Source organism: Mastigoproctus giganteus, chromosome 8, assembly GCF_048544385.1.
Source record: "Mastigoproctus giganteus isolate SK-2022 chromosome 8, ASM4854438v1, whole genome shotgun sequence".
Taxonomy (NCBI): Eukaryota; Metazoa; Arthropoda; class Arachnida; order Uropygi; family Thelyphonidae; genus Mastigoproctus; species Mastigoproctus giganteus.
In genome coordinates this window covers 231,515,812-231,538,715 of record NC_143582.1, presented here as the reverse complement: position 1 = coordinate 231,538,715, position 22,904 = coordinate 231,515,812, and the positions used below count along the sequence as shown (strand labels likewise).

Sequence of the window (22,904 nt, the reverse complement as noted above, 5' to 3'; positions counted from 1 at the left end):
GCGATCTCCCAAACTATCCACGCATTCCGTCTTACATTTGCAAGACCGAATGAAATATGATTTAGAGACGAAATTCACATTTATATGGGTGCATTAAAACACATACGGGTACTCCAAAACATAATATAAAACCACATCACACGTGCAAGGAATTTATTTCAGATTCATCTTTTTTTTGGGTGGACAAAAATTTAGGACAAGAAACGTTCACCTGAAACAGATTACAGAAGGATTCTTTTCTTTTCCAACAGCAATGCAAAGGGCATTAAAATAAAGCAGAAATATAGATATCCTTTAACTGACATCGATGTCAGTTAAAAGAAGATTGGCTAACGTTATCGTTATTAATGGTTTTGGCACAGGGCTACAGCGGCCATATTGTGCCTTTCAAATTAATATAATAGTTTCAAGTTTGTAAGTTTTCAGAGGTGAGAGAACTTTAACTTCTTCAAAAGGCGAAAAATTCAGCTAGGTTTGCTTCAAATCCCAACATTACTTCATTGTTATAGGTTCCTGTAAGCTTCTGTGAGATAGAAATGATTCTAGCCTTTCCTGCTGATAATAGGAGCACTCAAGTAAAATACGTCTTACTAGAAAACATTATGGTGGTGTGTACACCGTGGAGCGCCTTTATTTCTCTGAGAAGGTAATGATGAGTTATATGAGAGTATCCCTTCAAGGACCACTTACTTTGATAATGCTGGAGGTCCATAAGGATGGATGGTGGTTGTTGTTTTTGTAATAGGGTTTTAGGAGTAATCCTATCGATGACGCGAGGAACTTTGAGTTTTTTTTTTTTTTCACTCCGTGGCTGAGTTAGTCAGTATCAGCCGTAGATAGCAAGATTTTCCACCCAAAAACTGGGGTTTTTTTCGTTGAGCAAAACAGGCAACTCGACCAGAGAACACAAATTATAGACACAATATATATGGGTATATGAAAACAATTTCCAGATGACCCTAATGTACACTGGTGTGCAAAACGTAAGGACCAACACTATTTCTAAAGGGTACAACCACAAAATCAAACGAAACAATGTGGCGATTTCCATAACTGTGGCCGTTCAGTAGAAAGCTGGTGCACATGCAAAAATTTGAATCGTGATCAGAGGAATCACATAAACAGATAAAAGCAGCAGTTATATGAAAATTACCGAATGGTGAGCAGGATTGTTACACACGTTCCACTGGTACGATTCATACAGTGCTGCAGACAACGAAATGGCCAGTAAACAACATCTGGATGACTTTACCCACGGTGCAATAATTGGGAAGCTCGAGGAAGATCGAGGTGCGAGGAGTTTGGCTGCACAGTCCAGTATCGCCAATAGCATCGTCTCACGTGCATGGTCGGCCTTCAGAACGACAGGTACAGCTGTTCGAAGGACCAGTGGTGGTCGTGCACGAAAAACAACGCCGAATGACGCGCTATATACTCCTACAGGCCATCAGGGGGATCGACGCCAGACACCGGGATCCATTGCAAACCAGCTGCACGGGACGCAGGATATAGCGGTTTACTGTGGCTAGGCGACTCCACAAAGGTGGACTGTTTTCCCGACAGCCAGTACGCTGTGTCCCTTTAACACCTGCCCATTGGAGACACCGTTTACAGTGGTGCATCGAACACAAGGACTGGACAGCAGCGCAATGGGATAAGGTGCTCTCTACTGATGAGAGTAGATTCAGTCTCAGCAGCGATTCTGGACGTCAGTTAATCTGGCGAGAGGTTGGCACACGGTATCACCCCGCAAACATCACTGAAAGGATCGATATAGCAGTCGAGGTGTTCTCGTCTTGGGAGGCGTTTATCTTGGATGGACGTACACAACTCCACATACGGAAGACGGTATTGTAACCGATGCACGCTACTGTACTGAGGTAATCCTTCCTCATATGCGCCTGTTTCGAGGTGCCATCGCCCCGAGTTCGTGTTTATGGATGATAACGCCACCCCATCGTACCGCAGCTGTTGATATGCTTTTGGAAAGTGAGGACATTGTTCGAATGGATTGGCCTGCTCGTTTCATCGATCTAAATCCCATCGAGCACATATGGGACGCTCTGGGCACGTCTCTGTGGTGTGCCTAGTGGCACGTCCACACCCACCAGAAAATGTTCACCAGCTGAAGATGGTGTTGACAGAGGAATGGACGATGTTACCGCAAGAACTTATCAACAACATTCTTCTAAGTAGGGACAGGCGGTGCAAAGCCCGCATCGACATTAGGGGTGGCCATATCTCCTATTGAGGACCACCTCTTCCCTTTGTTCCATCTTTGGCTGTGATGCATCTGTATCATGGCAGCCAGTGCTGTGTTGCCATTTTTGAATAAAGTCCCTCTGTACCGTTTTGTTTCCGTTGTTGTTTCCTTCATGATTTCTGTACCTCACGAGGTTCTTTTGGTATGCTTTTCCCGTATCCAGGCCACTGCTATGAGAAGCTACAGGTGAAAACCTGACTGGTCCTTAAGTTTTGCACACCAGTGTAATTGTTTTTTTTTTTTTTTTTTTTTTTTTTTTGGTTTATTGCCACTGCTGATACATGAGCAACTGATTCTCCTCGGTTGTTAAATAAAATGCCCCCGCGAAGTCAATACAAGAAAATATTTGGTAGTACAGGCTTCTACTTTATCCAGCAGTGTCTTGAGAGCTTCGATCGTGGATAGGCCAGGTTTGAATCCAAATTGCATTGTGTTTGTTAGGTTTGCCCCTTCGTAATAGTGGAGGGGCCTCTTGTGCAGCATTCTCTCGAATAGTCTGCTTACAACTGGGAGTAAGGCGATCGGACGGTAGGACTCTGGTTTTTCTGGCTGCTTTGATGGATTTTTCAGTTTAAGTTTGATGTTGGCAATTTTCCAGTCATTAGGAAGGGTTCCTTCTTCGAGGCAGGTGTTATATAGCGTCAGTAACAGATCCGGAGTGTATTCCACCGTTTTCTTCACAATTTCCGGTTCGATTAGGTCTGGGCCAGGGCATTTTTTGCTTCTGATTTGCATGGCGGCCGCATGCAGCTCATCCACAGTGAAGGGTGTTTCTTGTTGGTCAGTGAAGTATGAGTCATTTTCTTACAGATCCGCAGTTGTTCTGGGAGGGTAGGAGTTACCTGTTCCAGGAAGATGGTGTTTAGAATATTGGTCACCGAGTCATCCCACGTATTATTATTATTATTAAAATCCGTTTATTAAAAAATAGCAAGTGTTTGTTTGTCCCCTTATACACAGCCGGCCGGCTAGAAGGGTGTACAAAATGCAAGAATTGCCAATATATACAATATGAGAAGGGTGTACAAAAAGCAAAAATTACAATTATCTACAGTATTTACAATATAAGAAGAGTGTACAAAAATGCACGAATACAATTATTTACAATAATTTACACAAGTGTGTATATTTACAATATTGTTTACAAATTCACTCATTGTCAAGATTATAGTTGAAGTAAGCAGTGCGCTTCTGAGATGCTCTTCACTCTCTACTGCTTGCTTACTTTCGGAGTATTTCACAGGGTCTATTGTCAATGAGTTGAAAAGGTTCACTGCGTTGTTTGGGAAGAAGTTCTTCAGACAGTACAGGTTGGATAGTTTAGAATGCAAAGGTAAGTAGGGACTGTCATTACTGCGTCCAGCACGTGGAGTAGAGATAAGTCCTCGAAGACTGGGGGCGTCAATCACACCGGTAAGCATCTGAGAAAGAAGAAGAATATTCCTGGATGCAACGTAGTGGTCAGGGTACCCAGCGGGGTCATTCTTGCTTCTGCGACTTCTCCTCTGGGGTGTCTGTTAGTGGTCACTTTATAAACCACTCCCCAGGGGTTAGCGTTCCCTGCTGTGGAAACAAGATTTTCCCAAGTTTTGCGCTTGGTGTTATTTATTAAATTTGTGTATCGATTCCTTGCGTCTTTATACCTGTCCCTCATGGCCGTGACCTCAGCGACCGGCCAAGATCGCCGGGCCCGTTGGAAGTTCTTTCGTCGCCTCATTATTTCATTTCTCAGGTTTTCAATGTCGGGGGTCCACCAGGGCATGGCGCCTGGCTTTGGGATTTTCCTTTTCATTGCCTGTCCGCTAGCTTTTATGATGATTTCAGTTACTTTTCTTTGCAGGTTATTTGCCTCTCTCTCTGGGTCGGCTCGCAGTCTGGTAGTGCTCACCAACCTCAGCAGTGAGTTTTTCCTTGAAAGTTTCCCAATTTGTTTAGAAACTCTATATAGCGGACCTGAAAAAATATATAAAAGTAGCCTAAGATCATCTCCAACACTTGTGGCTCACCACAATGCTCGCCTCCCTGAACTGCGTGGACTCTGACATAGACAGCCTATTAGGTAACAAGAAGGATAGATACAACTTTATCAAAGCCCTTGATCCCTGATCTACTAAAAGAGGATCACGATGCTCCCATCTCCAGAATCAAATCTCTCATCACTGGAACCATGCTGAATAATTGCTAAGCTGTATTCAGTTTTGCTGTATTTGTATCCTTTTGTATTTTATTCTATTTTTCTCAAGTTGCTAAATGTGAACCCCTGGCGCTCGTCGCCGAGATGGAATATTGTGTTGTGACTCTGTACTTCACAATAAAGATTTATTTAGTGGTTCGTTGGTGAGGGAGTGAGATATTAAAAAAGTAGAGTAATTTTGATTCGCTGCCTTTACTTTCTGTCTCTTCGAACTGATTTCCAGTTGTATACATTTCTTTCAATGCTCGGTTAAGTTTATTAAACTGTGGGAAGTTTTCAAACTCTATTATTCACTTCTAGCCCTTTTGTTAAATGTGGGAAGTTTTTATAGTCCATTATTCACCTCTAGTCCTGGGGAGTAAGATCTTTTTCCTCGGGTTTCAGCCTCGTCTCGTGAAGAGGCAGATAAGTAATTGCAAACTCACTAGGCCTAACAATAAGTAATATTAGTAATGGTAAATGATGCTAGAAAGCAAGTTTAGATAGCATCAGCAAAAAAAAAAAAAAAAAATAATGATAAAAATAAAAAACCCTACACAGTTCACCCATCCATAATCTACAAGAATTTGTCTAGTTTTTCATGAATTTATTCAACCTATCCGTTTCTACAATAACAAATAGAAGCCTGTTCCAACAATCAACCACCCTGGCTGAAGGTAACCGTCCGCACATCTATCCTGCAAACCATTCTTCCTCAACTTGAACTTACGCTACCTCATGGGTGTAGACGCAAGAGGAAGAATTCCATTAACATTCAGCTTACTCAATCTATTCAAGGTTTTAAATTATTTCATTCAGATCTCCCCGCAGGTGCCTAGTCTCGAGACGCTGCAATTTGCAGACCTGAAGCCTTCCTAGGCAAGAGCACCCATTTGTTTCCTTCATCAGTCTGGTTTTCCTTCTATGCACCCGTTCCAGCAGATCTATATCATTTCAAAATTGAGTCCTTCAGACTTGTGTCCAGTACTCAAGATTCAACCTAACCATGGCCTTATACAAATAATTAATCACCTCCTTATTCCTGCTAGCAAATTTTCTGTATATCATTGACAAAACTCCAAGAGCTGTCCTGGCAGCGTGTTTGCACTGCTCAGAGAATTTAATGTTTGAGTGTACAGTTAACCCCAGGTATTTTTCATTCTCCACTACCCTGAGTGTAGTACAGTCGATAATTTACTCTGGAGTTACTGCTACCTATGTGCTAGTAACTTGCATTTGCCAATATTAAACTTCAACTGTAGTTTCTCAGCCTATCATTGACCCAATTTTCCTAGATCATGTTGCAGTAGCTCACCCTGGTGAATATTGTTAACCACCCTGGTAACCTTTGTATCGCATGCAAACTTAGACATTAAGCCTGCTAAACCTTTATCAATATCATTAATAAATATTGAAAACAACAATGGGACCAGCAAAGAACCTTGTGGGACTCCACTGATAAGGTTAGTCCACAAATAGCAGTGCTCATTGATAACCACTCTCTGTCTTCTTGCACTTAACCACTCTTTATCCTTAGAAATAACTTTCTCTTAATGCCACAGTGCTCCAGAGTGTACAATAGTCTTTTATATGCAACAGTATTAAAAGCCTTCCTGATATCGAAGTATATGATATCAAGATTATTTTTTACATCCAATTCCTTGGTCACTGCATAGTAAGCTGTCAGATTGGTTAGATAATACTGCCCCTTGACAAATCGATGTGGTGATTGCATGCCTGTCCAAATGGTCCTGCATTCTTCTTTAACCAGTGATTCTATTATTTTCCCTGGAACAGACTAACAGGTCTGTAGTTAGTCATGTCGCCTTTTAATTCCCCTTTATGAATTGGGAATACATTCGCACATCTCCAGTCCATAGGGATCTCCCTTGAATCCAAAGATGAGTTCATAATTAGTATAATCTGTTGATGGATGTTTGACAACACGGGGATTTCGGGTTAGTTAACCAAGGTTTATTAACACTATTCGTGATAAAACTACTTGTTCTACTGAAAAAATAAATTCGCGCCAGAAAAAAATACGCTAAAAATTGATCGCAGCGCCCCTCCCTGCTAATGTTATGAAGGTAGACAAACGCGCCCTCTAACGAAAAATATATTTTTTAAAAAACTGAAAAAAAAAAAGTAGAGGGCAATGAATGAAATTTAAAACAGAGGACACAGCGTTAGTGCATTAATTACAGAGATGAATTCAGAATTTGACAGGGTGTTATCGAACTTAATGATTACCTCCCCGCCTATAATAAGGATCGTTAATGTACACAAATGAAACCCAGCGGCTGTGAATCTTAAATTCCAATGAACAGAGCAGCGGTTCATTTTTGATTAATGACCCTGTTTTTTTTAAATGCAATTTGATCTGCGTCAGTTCAACACTTCCAGAATTCATGCAATCTTTCGTGGTAAGGCGCCGTGTGTTAGGGTGAACGCAGTCGATAAAAGCGTTATTATTATTGGAATAATAAAAGCGTGAAAGGGGGTTTTATTTTTCAACAGTCGGAGGGGAGGATTTCTGTGGTTTCACAAAAGAAGGGCTGATCAAAGAAATCATTGTAATGGTTGCTTTATGGCGAGAGCATTCGATTGTATTCTGCGCGGCTGTGAATCGATAAAAGGCTTTCGCTAAAAGTATTTGCGATTCACACCTGGACATTAGAACCTGCAGAAAATCTTTAAATTAATGTCACTTTAAAAGCTCATCGTTTTCCCGTCCCGAAATAATTTTAGTTTTTTGATACGCAAATAATAGATCTGTAGTTTGTGTAGAATTTTTTATAGGACCGGCCGCAATTGTTTTCTTAAAATGCTTTCTCGTAAATGCGACAGAGAAGACAAATGACTTCGCTTGCCATCATCAAACTTATTCAGTCGCTTTTTTTTTTCTTCTTACAAATCTGGTTACGCCAGAATTACAAAGCTGAAAGAACTGAGTGCGTCAGACATAAAATATTAACAGAATGCTTTCTTAGAAAAACGTTCTTTTGCTTTCTAACATCGAGCAAAATCCATTTCCTCGATTTCGGGAGGAAAATGTTCTGTGTACTTTCTTACATTCCCAATCCATTGCAGCTAGAAATGCGGCATCGTTCAAAAGATCGGACCAAATTTTAGTTCCATGAAATTGGTTTCCGGAAGCTTGGTCCGCATGCGTGGCTTGGGCAATTTCGCGTGGTCCATTATATCTCCCTTTTCATTGAGGATCCAATCTTTCTTTAATTAGATCTTTACAACACAACTGTTTTCATTAATTGTGGTCCGGAAGCTGGTCCAGCTGGCTCGTTAAAGTCTGATAAAAGGAACACTCGTAAATTGAAACATTACCTTCAAAAAATATTTTTTCTGGGACATTTTAATTTACAAAGTGCTTCACGTTGAATATTTCAAGTACAGTGACTTACTTTGAATTTGACTTACTTAAATGCACCGACTACTGGCCTAATCGTTTAAAAGGCATCAATTAAAAAGCATTTTAATACGTTATGCAATATTGTTCTTGTCCTATGTTACACAACGTAAAATATTCTGAACTACTTTTGTAGATGTCTGCTATCGATGTATGAATCAGTTGTCAGCAAAAGCACACTTGAAATATGATCTATGTCTGTAAGCCTGGATATTCCAGTAAACTGATTTAAATAAAAATAATAAATTGGGGATTGCTAAAAGACAGTTTAAAATTTTTTTAACTGCTAGTCCACTTCCATCTTCATGGGCAGGAATCTGTCGCTAATCCTGAGCCTCCACGCCATAGGCTGCAGAGAGAGGAGGGCTCTTAAGGGTTTCGGGCAGGGGGGTCCTCCAATTACACATCGAATGAAGCGAAGAAGCCAGTACTCATCAGATGCAATGGTTTTTAGCGTGATTTTTGTTTCCGAAGTCCAGATTTCAGATCCGTAGGTGACGATCACAGGAAAAGACAACTGATGAATGTCATCCCCCACTCAGTAAAAATGAACTGCACCCCTCTCCCACTCAGGATCAATGTGAACCATTCAAGGGACAAACGTTGCGAGCGAATAAGAGTTTTTAACGCAATGATCGATTTTGCCCCAGTGGAGAACCGGCGTTTATGAGGAAAGTATCAGCCACCTCCAATGAGATCATATATAACAGACTCTACCAGCACTCAGCCTATGCAAATGATGTAGTGATGACTTCCAGAAACCCACATATTCTGAGGACAGCTTTTGAAGAGTTTGAAAAAGAAGCAGAAAGGGTTGTGTTGAAGGTAAATTAAAATAAAACGAAGTTTATGATTACAAGTAGGAAGGAGAGACAAAGTACCCAACAGATCTGGCAAACAGCGAAGCATAGTTTCAATAGAACAGATTCCTTCAAATATCTGGGAGGATTACTATCCTGATTCAACAGGACAGTAATAATACCCCAGAAATTCAGGCTCGTCCTAATGCTGGTAATAGATGCCATTTTCCCTTGCAGAAACACTTTCGATTAAGGCTGCTCTCCAGAAGAACGTAATTAGTGTTATGCAAAACAGTGGTACGACCTATCGTGACTTATGCTGGCGAAACATGGTTGCTTAATAAAAAGGACAAAAAATCTTTAAATGTGTGGGAAAGGAAGATATTAAGGAAAATCTTTGGCCCTGTAAAAATCTGGGAAGAGTGGAAAATAAGGAGAAACCAAGAGCTGAAGGAACTGTATGGAGAACCAGATATAGTGGGAGTGATAAAGAGCTCAAGACTTAAATGGGCAGGCCACATGATACGAATGGAGGAAAACAGATGGCTAAGGAAAGCAATGGAAGGGCAACCGGGAAGAAGGATGAGAGGAAGACCGAGAAGGAGGTGGATGGATGACATAGAGAACGACCTACGACAGCTTAGGGTGAGACGACGGAGAACAACATTGTCTTGGGAAAGAGACAGCTGGAGAAAAATCGTTGCGGAGGCCAAGGTCTACAAGAACCGTAGCACCGTGGACTAAGTAAGTAAGGAGACCCAGCTTTGAACTCATGACTTCCTCTCACTCTTCCTCACATCAATAATAGGACTGATGCATACAGTTCACTATAAAGGCCAGAATGTGTAAATGTAGGGTTGATGAAGTGTAGTGTTTGGTTGTTTGTTCTTCTGTCCGTTTAGCCGCACTGCCCCTGTTGGTACCCCACCTTGCTTGTCACTCACCACCTGTAGGTAGGCCAGGCTGTAGAGGAGAGGCAAGGATACTCTGGCAGGGCCCACCGCGGAGTCGCCTAATCTTTCCATGGAGGGGGCCTAAAAAAATAAAAATAATTATTATAGTCAAACACGGGGATATAGTGTGAGAGGAGATAAAGGTGGGAGGAAGTGTAGCGGCAGTAGAGAAAGCAGCCACTCGAGTTCGGTGGTGCAAAGTTGCTCCAACAGGCGAAAGAAAGGGAAAGGAAAGAATGTAACAGAGCAAGGGAGCCGGGTGGTAATCGCCAAAATCAGTAGTAGTGGTTAAAGATCACTGGAATCCTACTATTTGACCACCAGATGGAGCGAAATAATGCCCACAAGGATCTGGAGGGCCGCAGAACTGATTGTGCAGCAGGCCCTGGCGATAGTTAGTAGGATATATCGCTGGATAGTTTCTAGCTTTATCTGGTTGCGGTTCTGAGTAGCTTTGTGAAACTAGACTCCGGAACCGTATGTAATGATTGGTAGAAAGATGGATTTGTGGAGCAACTTAAGCCTGCGGCTGTTCAATTCCCCCAGGCTGATCGGCTAACCCCAGCAATGAGGGCTCCATAATTCCTGACCTTGGTATGGAGATGAGAAAGATGAGGGAAAGGGTGAGCTTGGAGTCCAAGACGATGCCAAGGTGGTTAAGTTCAGTGACCAGTTCGATGGTAATTCCTTGGATTTCATCTGTGGAGGTCTTATTGCTTGCAGGGATCCCTTAAGGAGGATGGATTGCGTTTTCTGTAGAGAGATACGTAGCTTATGATGTTCGTCCCAGTCGTGCAAGATTCTAATGGCGTGATTTGCGATGGCTTCAAGAGATGCTCTCGGATCTGCAGCAACCGATGTGGGTGAAGGCGTCAGCGAATGCCCGGGTGGTAACAGGGTCCAGGTCGAGAGCAAGAATGTTCGAGAGGAAAGGGCCCAGAACCGGGCCCTGGGGGCATCCTCTGTTGATCTGGAACGTAGTGTTACAGGACTGGATAAAGAGGACATTTGAAAATACCAAGATAATGGCATACGCCGATGATTTAACAGTACTTCTTAGAGGCAACTTAAGATCTGCCTTGGAAGCATCAGCTAGAATAGTCCTAGAAGACCTACAGATTTGGATCCACGTAAATAAATTGAAGATAAGTCCTTCCAAGACCAAGATCATGGTTCTTGGGGGTAAACTTGATACCCGGCGTCCACCTATGCGTAAAATTGGTAATGCTCAAATCCCTATAGTCACGGAAACTAAATTGCTGGGTGTTATATTTGACCATAAATTGAATTTTGGGGCCCATTTGTTAAGCCTTGGTGCAAAATTTAAACGCTTTGCCAGTGCTATAGTTAGTTTCTCGAAATGAGTGGGGCCTCTCCAGACGATCCCTGAGGCTCTACTATACAGCTGTGTTTGTCCCTGTGGTGGCCTATGCTGCAGGCGCATGGTTCCATAGAGTAAAAATCGTAAAATTCAAAGCTAAATTGATGACACTTCTGAGAATAATGTTACTAAGTGTTCTGAAATCCTGCCGCACAGTCCCAAAGGAAGCACTTCAGGTCCTGGCGGGTTTCTGCCTTTCGACTTACACGTGATCTACAGAGGATTGACCTACAGACTAAAACGTAAAATTCCCTGAGAACTTTTTGGAATCACATTTAATTTAGACTGGGATATCAAACATGAACTTAAAACAATTTGGAATGAACTAATAACCCTTTGGCAATCTAGATGGGACACTTCATCAGTCGGCTGTGTTACGAGAAAATTCTTCCCCGAGGCCTACACATTGATCAACAAGAAGATGAATGTTTGGTTCAGTATGGATATGTTTACTTCATACTTGCTGACTGGTCACGGTTCGATGAACATGAAATTATATAAACAGGCCGCCGTAGTCTAGTGGTCAGGCGCGCGGGTGCATAAAGTACACATGCCTTGTGTGACCGGGGTTCAAGCCCGTGACTGCTGAATACGGTGCTGTTTCATGTATTCTGTGTATTTTGTAAACTCCTCTGACCGTTTGGTCGTCTCGGAGTATAAACAGAAAATTTATTATTATAAATTTAGGTTGTCAACAACAAATCTATGTCAGTGTGGAGAGGTTGAAGACTGGCAACATGTACTGTATTCATTCCCAAACTATACGGATTCTAGGGCCAGGCTTAGGGAAGCAGTGAGTGCCTAATCTTTCCACTGGTCAAGTGTTAGGGTTGGTGCACGATGCTGATAATTACCGAGCGCTGCAGTCTTTTGCAAAAGAAGCTTTTATGAGAAGTCAGATGACAGCAGTTATTCACACCTCTGGCCCGAACCCAACTTGACATTCAATTTGATGTTTACGACGAACTGTCTGGCTGTGTCCTCACCAGTTTATAAAACAATATTTGCTGTAGATGAATAAATCTCAACTTTTTTTTTTTTTCAATTCGTTGTGTATTAAAGATAGAGGGGAGGAGGGAGAGAACCTCCATTTTTTTTTTTTCTCTCTCTCTTTTTTTTTTTAATACGCCACGGGAATATCTCTTTTTTTATTTTAGTTTATTATTATTTTTTTATATTTTTAATATGCCAGGGGAACCCCTCTTTTTTTTTCCTAATACGCTACGGGAATTTCTCTTTGTTTTTTATTTTTCGCCACGGGAACCTTTTTTTTTTAATATGCCAGGGGAACCCGTCTCTCACTCCTCCCCCCATTTTTTTCCCTCTGGAAAAAGATTCCAGAGGGAAAAAAGGTGGGTCAGATTCCTCTGCCCCCAGAGGAATCTGACCCACCTTTTGGCAACACAGTTAGGTCAGAGTCTCGAATTGAGACAGTACGTGCTCCATTGGGACTGGCCCACCTTCCCGTGGTGTGGACGAAGTACCCAGAATCATCTGTCCAGGTGACTGATGCTTCTGGGTAAGCGAAGAGGTCAGAACAGAACAAGAGAACACACACACACAAACCTCCAGCATATACACATCTGGCCCATTTGTAGTGATTCTGTTCTTCACAGAGATACGAGGTGGAGATGAACTGTCGTTCAAGGAGCCGCCCTTTACAAAAACACATGTCCACACACACACACACAGATGTCTGTTGACATAGCGTGCGAGGTTTCTATATGGAGTAGAAATTGTGATCTTCCGGTTATCCAGGTACGTTTGGATGTACTTGTACAAGTTGAGTGGATTGTGTGCTTGCTGTAGTACTCGCAGGGATGCTCGGCCATCAGAGCATATCAAATGCTCCAGTGATATGTATTGCAATTATCAGGTAATCTATATGTGTTGTTGTTGTTGTAGCTGCTGAGTAACTGGTGGAGAGCGTCCTGGGCGAAAACTTAATTGAAGGCCAGCATTGATATAATGGACTTGGTATAAGACCAGCATTGATATAATGGGCTTGGAGCGGCGGGTTGGAGGTGCCTTTCGAAGAGGTTGCTTATCATGGATAAAAGAGTAATGGGTCGGTATCAGTTGGGTTACTCGGGTGGTTTGGATGGGTTCTTAAGTATGAGTCGAACATATGCAGTTCTCCATTCTTCCTGGAAGTAACTAAAATTTAAGCATTTTTTTGAAAATATCCAAGAGGAACTAGGGGTTGATCAGTGCTGCCTTCTTAAGGATTTCAGATTCTATGAGGGTTTCAAGTCCATTGAAATTATAAGGATTTCAGGTGTCCAGGAAATTTTTTGTCCTTCATATGAGCGAGGGCCTGCTGCATTTCCTCGATGATGAATGGAGCTTCAGTTGCCTCGTTGTAATAAGTGCTGTTGGAGTTGCAGATTTCTTGTTGAGCTGTTTGGAGTTCCACATTGTTGATAAATAAGGTGTTGTTATCCATTGATTCTTTCCAGGATGTAGTCATAACACCTTTGGACCTGATGGCTGAATTTGTTATCTTGCCCTTGTGAAGCCTGTTAGGGGCGATGAGATACAGCACTCCCCAAGGGTCGGAACTTCCAGTGATGGATACAGTCGCTCCCATGATGTTCTTTTCTGCCATCTTATAAGTGAGTTATAGTCATTCCTAGCACGACGGTATTCTTCACGGAGAGCATTTACTTCACTGAGGGGCCACGACGAGCCGGCGCATTGAAATGCTTTTCTCTTGGTGTGGATGGAGCGACAGAAGCACTTAAGCTCAGGGGTTCACCATGGCACTGCAGTTGGCTTAGATTCTTCAAGATCGACTGTTTGCAGGCACGAGTAATTATGCTTGTTATTAACTTCTGATGTTCGTCGGCACACATATCTGAGAGAACAGCTGGGTCTAGCTCTTGGGAAGGCGCTTCCGTAGTCAGGTGGGAAGGAGTAGCAGTGCGTAGAACACGCTTCTTGATTAGACCGGCGATCGAGCTCGTCACCACCAAATATGGAGGATGCGGAAAGGTCAGGGAATGACCACCGCATATCCAGGAGCAATATGGCCTTAGTTGCAAAAAAAAAAAAAAAACTCCTGGGAAGATGACTGGAGTAAATTAGCAAATAAGTCCCATTTGGCCTTGGGTAAGTGCATATTGGTTGATGATATGATACTGTGGTTGGGGTTTGCTCAATGAATCTGTAGTGATTACCCTGGAGTCCGACGTGTTCCATGCTTATTTTACGTGCCATTCTGAGACCGTACAAGATATAGCTCTTGTTGCAATTATTATGTCGATGGTGGATTCCCACAGGGTACTGGAGTAGATGTAGGAAATTTATTATGTCTATTCAGTATAACAAATGACAATGTACCTAGATTATCTTCCAAGGGATGGCCGAGCATCCCTTGGAAGATAATCTAGGCACATTGTCATTTGTTATCTCCCATTATGGATACCTGTACATCAGCAGTGTTACTATACCAGGCTGGGGAGAGGCATCTACGGTTACAGTCGGTTCAGGGATACCAACACTGGAATGGAAAACTTAATAAATGTTGAATGGTCTAATGAGTCAGTCCCCGCTTCTACTATTTTTCGCTGATGAGAGAACCAGAATATGGAGCAAATAGAATCAGTCCAATGACCTACCTTTTCAGGCATTTTTGAGTGGAGGCTGGCTGTGGCAGTGTACTGATATAGAGAGTGTTTTCGTAGTGCAAATTGTGTGCACTGAAATTCTGACAAGACAGTGCAGCGAAATTTGGATGCCACAAGTTATTTGGAACCTGTGGTATTCAAGTATTTCCGACAAGCCGTATCCCTTCGTGGCTGCAGTGGATCCCTCTGCGAATGGATTCTTCCAACAGCATAATGGATCTCCCTCTGAGTCTTACGCTGTCAAGCATTGATTCCCTGAGGTACACGTTTCCAGCCAATTGTCTTCAGATCTTCAATAAATTCAGGATCCACCCTGATAGGTTCTGTGAAAACAAGCCCTACAGGAAGGAAATCCTCAAGAACTGCTACCAGATAATGAATCTATAATTTCACCTGCTCCTGGATATGACAGACTGGTTTATTTGACAAAGACTTTGTTTTGTCTCCATGCAATTGTTTATTTAATTCTGTAAATTTCTCTGGTCGAGCACTCATTTACTCTTGTTTATTGTACATGTGTTCCCCGCGCTTTAGTCTGTAAATATTCACACCCTTCTAGCACAGAGCCGTCCCAGGATGACCCAAGTTTTCTTGGGACATAAACTGATTTTAATAGTAATAATAATAATAATAATAGTACGCCACGTCACAAGGCCAGAATTGTATAGAAGTGGTTCCTGGAACATGAGGGTGAATTTATCCTACTGCAGTGTTATTCCTCAATAACCACATGTCGAACCAGTTGAGCACATGTGGAATTAGGTGGATCGAGATCTTTGGAGTAGATATCGGAAACCATCCAATTTGCAACAACTATGGGAAGCAGTTGGGTCAATATGGACTAGAAACCTTGTGGCACACTTTTGACACTTCACTGAGTCCATGCCACGAAGAATGCTGGTTTTTCTTTAGGCTAAAGGGAGGACTTCTTCGCTATTAGTTAGATGTATTTAACAAAATGAAACCCAGCGTATATGAGGCACTTGTGTTGTGAGAATCTGCATGAATAGAGTGAATAGTTTTATTATTCTCATTATTAAGAGTATGAGCAGAGAGAATGATTTTACAATTGGTCAAAAATTCCCAGACTTGATTGGCAAGGTTAGATTTGTAGTTAGAAATCAATTCGTAAATATTCCATTAAGAAACTCCTTTACGCGAAAATAATATCGTTGAAGATAAAGAAGAGAATAAAAATATTTGAATAGGGCTCTGATTTTAAGAACGAGAACACCATTTAAGCTGTAACATAAAAATGTTCGCTAACTCAATTCACTATATATTTCTGTTTTCCCTCCTCCCACTTCACCCATAACTGTAACGTTTTCCCTTTGATTTTCCCTCATGTGTCATCTACTGATTATCCATCCTAAGATTAAATTAATAAAATTACTTCAAAAATAAATAATTTGATTGAAATGTAGTGAATATTCTTATGATCTGTTTCTTATTCTTCTCAGGTCTACGTCGTTATCATCAGCCACCCTGCTTCTGGGGAGCTCTCTCCGGCTGCAGTTTCCTACACGTGCGGTTTCTATGACATTCCTGTTATCGGAATTAGTTCCCGGGACAGCTCCTTGTCGGATAAGGTAAGTGTTCTGGTCATGTTAATCTTTGGAGGGTAAGATGAAAAGTCTTAATTGGTTTCGTTCTCTTTGTTATTAGAGTGATTCAAAAAAAAAAAAAAAAAAAAAAAAAAGACAGAGAGAGAGAGAGAGAGAGAGAGCAATAATCTCTTTTAAGAAATACAAAATAAAAAATTAAAGGCTTCAACTCTGATTAACAGCAAAGACCAAATGGGATAAGAATTCACGAGCAAACAGCACGCGAATTCTGCGCGTCAATTGAGCTCAATATTTGAATTAGCATTAGAATAGCTGAATGATGAGAGGAAGCAGATTTTTTTCTGTAGCTGTCAAAAAAAAAAAAATTCAAAATGCTAAATCTAGTCATGTATACCCTCCTTATCGCCAAAACAATTACTGTCTAATTCCCCATTGAAATTAAACAGTCCCTGTTGTTCCCTAACATTTTACATTTGTGTCCACTGGTTCTTATCTCTCTTACCAGTAAAAAAAAAAAAAAAAAATATATATCGTTCATTTTATTGATTCCCTTCAGGACCTTATACACCGATGAGCCAAAACATTATGACCACCTAACTAATATGATGTTGGTCCTCCACGTGCAGCAAAACAGCTCGTACCCGGCGAGGCATGGCGCTACAAGATTTCTAAATGTGTCTTGTGGTGTCTGGTACCAACACGTAACCAGCAGACCTTTAACTCCTGTAAGGTCCGTGGTTGAGACGCCGCAGATCGGAGTTGCTGTTCCAACACACACAACAGATGCTCGATGGGACTGCGAAATTTGGAGGCCAGGGCAATACTTGGAACTCTTCCTCATGTTCCACGAACCAGTCTCGAACAATCTCGGCGATGTGGCATGGCGCATTATCCTGCTGAAAGACGGCACCGCTAGAGGGAAAGACCGTTGCCATGAAAGGGTGTACCTGGTCAGCAATAATGTTTAGGTAAGGTGTAAGGCATATTGTTGTCATGCGGCACCAGAGGTTCCCCCATCTCCGCGTTGCTTTCTTTGTGGGTGTACCAGTTTGCTGGGAATGCCAGAGGTTTAAAAATGTGTGGGTATTGTACCTGCGTAATGTCGTGTACCATTGTTCATCTGGTCGTTTAGCCGTTGGACCCCTGAAAGAGCCCAGTGTTGCCCCCACCTTCGCCCCCGTGGAGACAGACAAGGAACTTAGTAGACTTAAGTTACTCTGGCAGGTTCTGCCATTTATAAACTACTCTCTCTCTCTCCAGTTTTAGCTGGCCTTTGATCGAACAGGTTATTTATATAATAACCTTTCATGGAAATCATATCCAAGAACCCTGCCTCCTACTGGTTACCATAAACCCACAGAACCTTTATTCAAGACTGACTAACTTGGCCATGATGTAAAAAATTACTTTTATCTCTATGGGATTCAAACTCGGGCATTTTTTATATTTATTGGAAGAATAACCAGAGAAACTAGTGTGTTAACTGCATGGAATCAATTCGTCGCCACTGCAATTGCATCGTTATAGGTACAGTTTGCGTATAAAGGTAATGTCAGTGTCGTGGTGCACTGCGGACATTTTCTTCTGTGGACTTTCTTCATCGGTGGAAAGCAACTTGAAACCATCGCTTTCTAGTGATGATATTCTCCCAAAGGAACTTACATGCGATAAACTGTTCACTTTGGGGTGTTCCTTCTAAGGTCACCGACCGACCGTAATATGGACAAATCCATCGAGTTCAATACACGCGCACGTACCATAAGGTTCGGAAATTGTACAAAGTTCTCCTTTTACTGTAATGGAATACGAAGACGTTGCCTGTGCTTCCCGTCATAATTACCTTTACAGGATTTTAAATTTATCCAAATCAGATTCTTAAGTCTACATTACTATATCGAGTTTCTTGTGAGATTTTGAAGTTTTCAGCACAAAATGTAGTTTTATTTCTTTAAAGATGAGAGGATTACTTCGTGGACGTTTTTTATTAAAAAAAAAAACAGTAGATAATCAATTTGATTCTGCTTTTTAATTTACATTTTATAGTTCTTTGAAGAAATTGAAGCGATTGCCTAACATTTCTCATTCGATTATATAAATCAGTTATTTTTATTTTATTTTATTTTTTGTTTTATCCTTTCCTTTATTTACTTTGTCTGGTCAATCGTGTTTTGTTTATATTTTCAACGGAATTGCTCTTTTTGGTAAATTGGGTTTAACTTAAATTACTAATAATAAAGTGAAGAATGCCCAAACATGTATTTATTCCAACTCTACTTTCAGAAAGAGTTTCCGCCTTTTAACAAGGAAATTTTAAATTAATGACTTCCAATTTTAGAGGAACAGGAAGTGGTGGAATAAACATCTATTCAGGATTTGTACCACTTCCAAACTAAATTAAACAGATCTTTGATATAGTTGACTATTTAAATGGTGATAGATACACTGGTGTGCAAAACTTAAGGACCAACACTATTTCTAAAGGTTACAACCACAAAATCTTTCTTTAAGGTACTCTTTACTGATGAGAGCAGATTCAGTCTCAGCAGCGATTTTGGACTTCAGCTAATCTGGCGACAGGTTGGCACACGATATCACCCCGCAAGCATCACTGAAAGGGATCGATATCGGGGTTGAGGTGTTCTCGTCTGGGGAAGCGTTATCTTGGATGGACGTACACAACTCCAGATACTGGAAGGTGGTATTGTAACCGATGCACGCTACTGTACTGAGGTAATTCTTCCCCGTGTGCGTCTGTTCCGCGGTGCCATTGGCCCAGAGTTCGTGTGGTGTTATGGATGATAACACCACAACCCATCGCACTGCAGCTGTCGATATGCTTTTGGAAAGATGAGGTGTATTTAGTGTCAGACGGCACCAGGGGTTTCCCCCATCTCCGTGTTGCTTTCATTGTGGGTGTACCAGTTTGCTGGAAATGCCAGAGGTATCGATATTGTATATGTGTAGTGTTATGTACCGTTGTTCATCTGGTCGTTTAGCCGCTGGACCCCTGCTGAGGCCCAACGTTGCCCCACCTTCGCCCCGTGGAGGCAGACCAGGAACCCAGTAGTTTTAGTTTCACTCTGGCAGGTCCTGCCACCTAATTTCCTGAGATTTCGAAGGCTAGGACCTTAAAAAAAAAAAAAAAAACGCGCGCACTCTTTTATATGCACGTACGTACAGACAGATCCATATATATGCGATACATATATCCAACATCGTCGGTTTGATGATCGTTAGGTGAGGATGACAATGCTTTGCATAACAAAGGCCGAAAGAATGGGCGAACAGGAATTTTGACATAAGTTTTTGTGTGTGGGACATTCGCTAGCATAAAGATAGAGTGGGTGGGAGACTGAAGGCTGGGGGGGGGGAAGGTTAAGGCAGAAATATGGGGATGATAGAGTAGGCAACCCCAGAAGTCAGTGAGGCAGGCCCATGCCTCACCAGGAGAAATGTGGACATGTGTATATGTAAGGGCGGCACCTAGAACGTTTGTTTAACTCCGCCTCGTATCTCTGTGAAGGACAGAATCACTAAAAATGGGCCAGATTTGTGTGACGTCGGTTCGTGTGTATTGTGTGTGTGTTCTGTTGTTCTGTTCTAGCCGCTTGGCTACCCAGAAGCATCAGCCACCTGGACAGATGATTCTGGGTACTCGTCCACACCACGGGAAGGTGGGCCAGCCGCAATAAAACACGTACCGTCTCTAAAGAGACTCTGACCCACCTGGTGTTGTCAGCAGGTGGGCCAGGAACCTCTGGGGGCCCATTCCAGAGGCAAGAGAGGAAAAAGAAAAAAAAAAACTACCCGTGCTGCCCTACACTAAAAAAAAATAAAAAAATAATAATAAAAATAAAATAAAAAAATAAAAAATAATAAAAAAGCTAGTGGTGCGTGCAGGTAATATATTATAATAAAGGTAATGCATTGTAATATATTATAATAATAAAGTGATATATTTATGTATGAGAAATAAAAATAAAATAAAATAAAAATTGATAGTGTGGCAAATTGAGCAAAAAAAAAAAAAAAAAACGATTATAATTATATTAATAATAAAATAAAAATAATTTAATAATAACCAGCAGAAAGTAGGGGCGCCGGGGGGGGAATCGTCCCACCAGCGGCGCAGGGGGAGGGGGTGGAAAGGCACCAGGCAATGGAGCCCGGTGCGATCGCCAACAAGCGTCTGCAGGAAAACTATACAATGACCCTGTTGGTGGTGTCCAATCTGGTGTCATGTCCGAGTTGTCATCCTTGGGACCTGGGTCCCGTCCATGTTAGTCCTTTACCTTAGTGTGGTTTATTTCCCAAGCCTTCCAGTTCTCAGGAGTGTGTCTTGTTCACATAGACACAGCTGGTGGGGTGTCTAAGTTTGGTAGTCATCTCCATTTGTCTTTCATGGGACATGGGTCCCGTCCATGTTAGTCTATTTTGGTATAGTTTGTTTCCTTAGTTTTCCAATTCTTGGGGGTGGGTCATTTCCGATGTCCCAGTCCTAGCGAGCTGAAGAACACATGTTCTTTGGTTATAATGGTAGTGGGTTGTGGCCATTTGGTTTCTCCTCCTCCTCCTCGCAAACAGTGCCTGTACGTAATCCGAGAAGGCTTGATACTCCTCCTTCGTGTCTAGGAGGTGATGGTCTCCATCCATGTTTCGTGCTTCCAATATTGCCTCTGCCTTCTGTAGTTGGCCTAATGTGTTCATTAGGATGGCTTATTCCATTGGTGTACTATTTCTGCTCGTAGTACGGATGTTATTCTGCTGCAGTTTTCCTTCATCAGATTTTCTAAGGCCGTTCGGAGCAGTAATGTTTGCTGTGGAACGGTTCCCTTTGGTAGGCCGACCGGGCTAGCCGGGTGGGTAAAGTGCCTGCCTGGCAACCCAAAGTTCGCGGGTTCGAATCCCGCCTCGGGCTTGGATCAAAGTACTGCGAAAACCTTGGGAGGTGCATTATGGCCACAGAAGCCGATGCGCCAACAACTACCAAAAAAAAAAAAAAAAAAAAAAAAACCTTTGGTTTTTTTTTTTTTTTGGGTTGGTCATCTATCCCTCCTGGGTGTTCATGCTGATCCTTTATATGGCTGGTACTCCGGGTTTTCCGGTCAGATTTTGGTACTGTTCCATTTTTGTTTTTTATTTTGGCAATTGGTCTATGTCTGACCAATTCCTGTCTCTCTTCAGTTTGGCTGAGGGTACCAATCTCAATGACTTCCGTGTCTTTTTCATGCATTTTATTTGTTTTTCCGGATAATCGGAATTGTCTGGTTTATCGAGATGCTGCTGCTTTTCTACACAGGTCTCTTCGGGAGTCGCTGAAAGATGCCTCACACGAGTCCGTACGTTAATTTGGAGAGGTACTATGTGTGTGTTTTTCCCTACCCCACCGAAACACTTGGGGGGAACAGCCGAGGGTAGAAATTCCCCTAGAATGATGGGAAATTTTTCCTTAGCTGTTTCTAAGGACGCTTAAGATGATGGTCAGATCAAAAGATCAAAATAATTGGGCAATGCACGAGAGAGAAGTTCCACTTCACCATGAAAGTTTATGGCAGAGATGGGGGGGAGGGCGGTCACTGAACGTATAGTTTGCAATTAAAGGTTAACTCAGTCACAAGAAAGTTGGGGCTCTCGTTCAGCCCAGGGTACACACTAGTGGGGGGATCCTTCCCGAGTCAAGGGCCAGATCCTAGCGCGGCAGCCGCGTTATACCGGAGCACTTCTCTATTTTCCCTTCGCGAGCCGCATGGTGACCGTACAGTCTCGCAAACAAAGGAAAACAGAGAATAACGCTAGTATCTGGCGTAAATCCCAATAGAATAGCAAAAGTTTCTCACCAAGGCACTCCAATAAGGTTAGTCTTCTTGTGGAAATAGATTGTAGCGCTTACACTGTTGATTTAACACTTTTTTTTTTTTTTTTTTTTTTCTTAATTTTCAATGTTCAGTTTCTTAGAAGGAATGTCACGAAATCTCCTCAGGCACTATAATCGGCTGACACGTATTTTCCTGAAGTAAACAATATTCCCTGTGGGAACGGGGTTATTCTTCAAAGGGACAGTGAAATGAAGGTCAATCTCTGTTGCAGGTCCAAGAACGTAGAGTGTCTTTGTTCGCACGTTAACCCTTCAAGCATTTATTCCAACTGCTACGGTTCGAGCCCGTCACCACCAAATACGGAGGATGCGGAAAGGTCAGGGAATGACCACCGCATATCCCGGAGTAATATGGCCTTAGTTGCTAATGCTCCTAAAAAAAACCAAATAACAAACCAAAATAACCAACTGCTATTGTAAGTTGCAGGCTTATCATGTTGAAGGAATGCGAACTGCCGTATAGAGAATTTAGAAACAAATATGGATATAAAAAATTACCTGATCATACTAGACATCAGAAGGCACTTGAATTGGATCATGCATGACATCTCGATTCTATCAGTATAAAAATTCCATACTATGGAGTACGAGATCGCCACATAAAAAAAAAATAATGCGGAGCACTGATTTAACAGCCGCACGCACCTATAAGCAATATTCTATTAGTCTGCTTTTGGAAAGTGAGGACATTGTTCGTATGGATTGGCCTGCCCGTTCTGGAGATCTAAATCCATCGAACACATATGGCACGCTCTGGGGAGACGCCTAGCAGCACATCCACACCCACCAGAAAATGTTCACCAGCTGAAGATGGCGCTGATAGAGGAATGGACGATGTTAC

At 42.0% G+C, this 22,904-nt stretch overlaps 1 protein-coding gene across 1 annotated transcript in view; it reads left to right on the top strand.

Annotated features, from left to right (window-relative positions):
- The window catches only part of LOC150082411 (glutamate [NMDA] receptor subunit 1-like), a 514,944-nt gene that overhangs the window by 84,153 nt on the left and 407,887 nt on the right, over positions 1-22,904 (top strand). Inside the window, exon 3 of the mRNA XM_090380513.1 lies at positions 16,084-16,212. Coding sequence (XP_090236639.1) covers positions 16,084-16,212 — 129 coding nt within the window. The remainder of the gene's footprint in view (positions 1-16,083; positions 16,213-22,904) is intronic.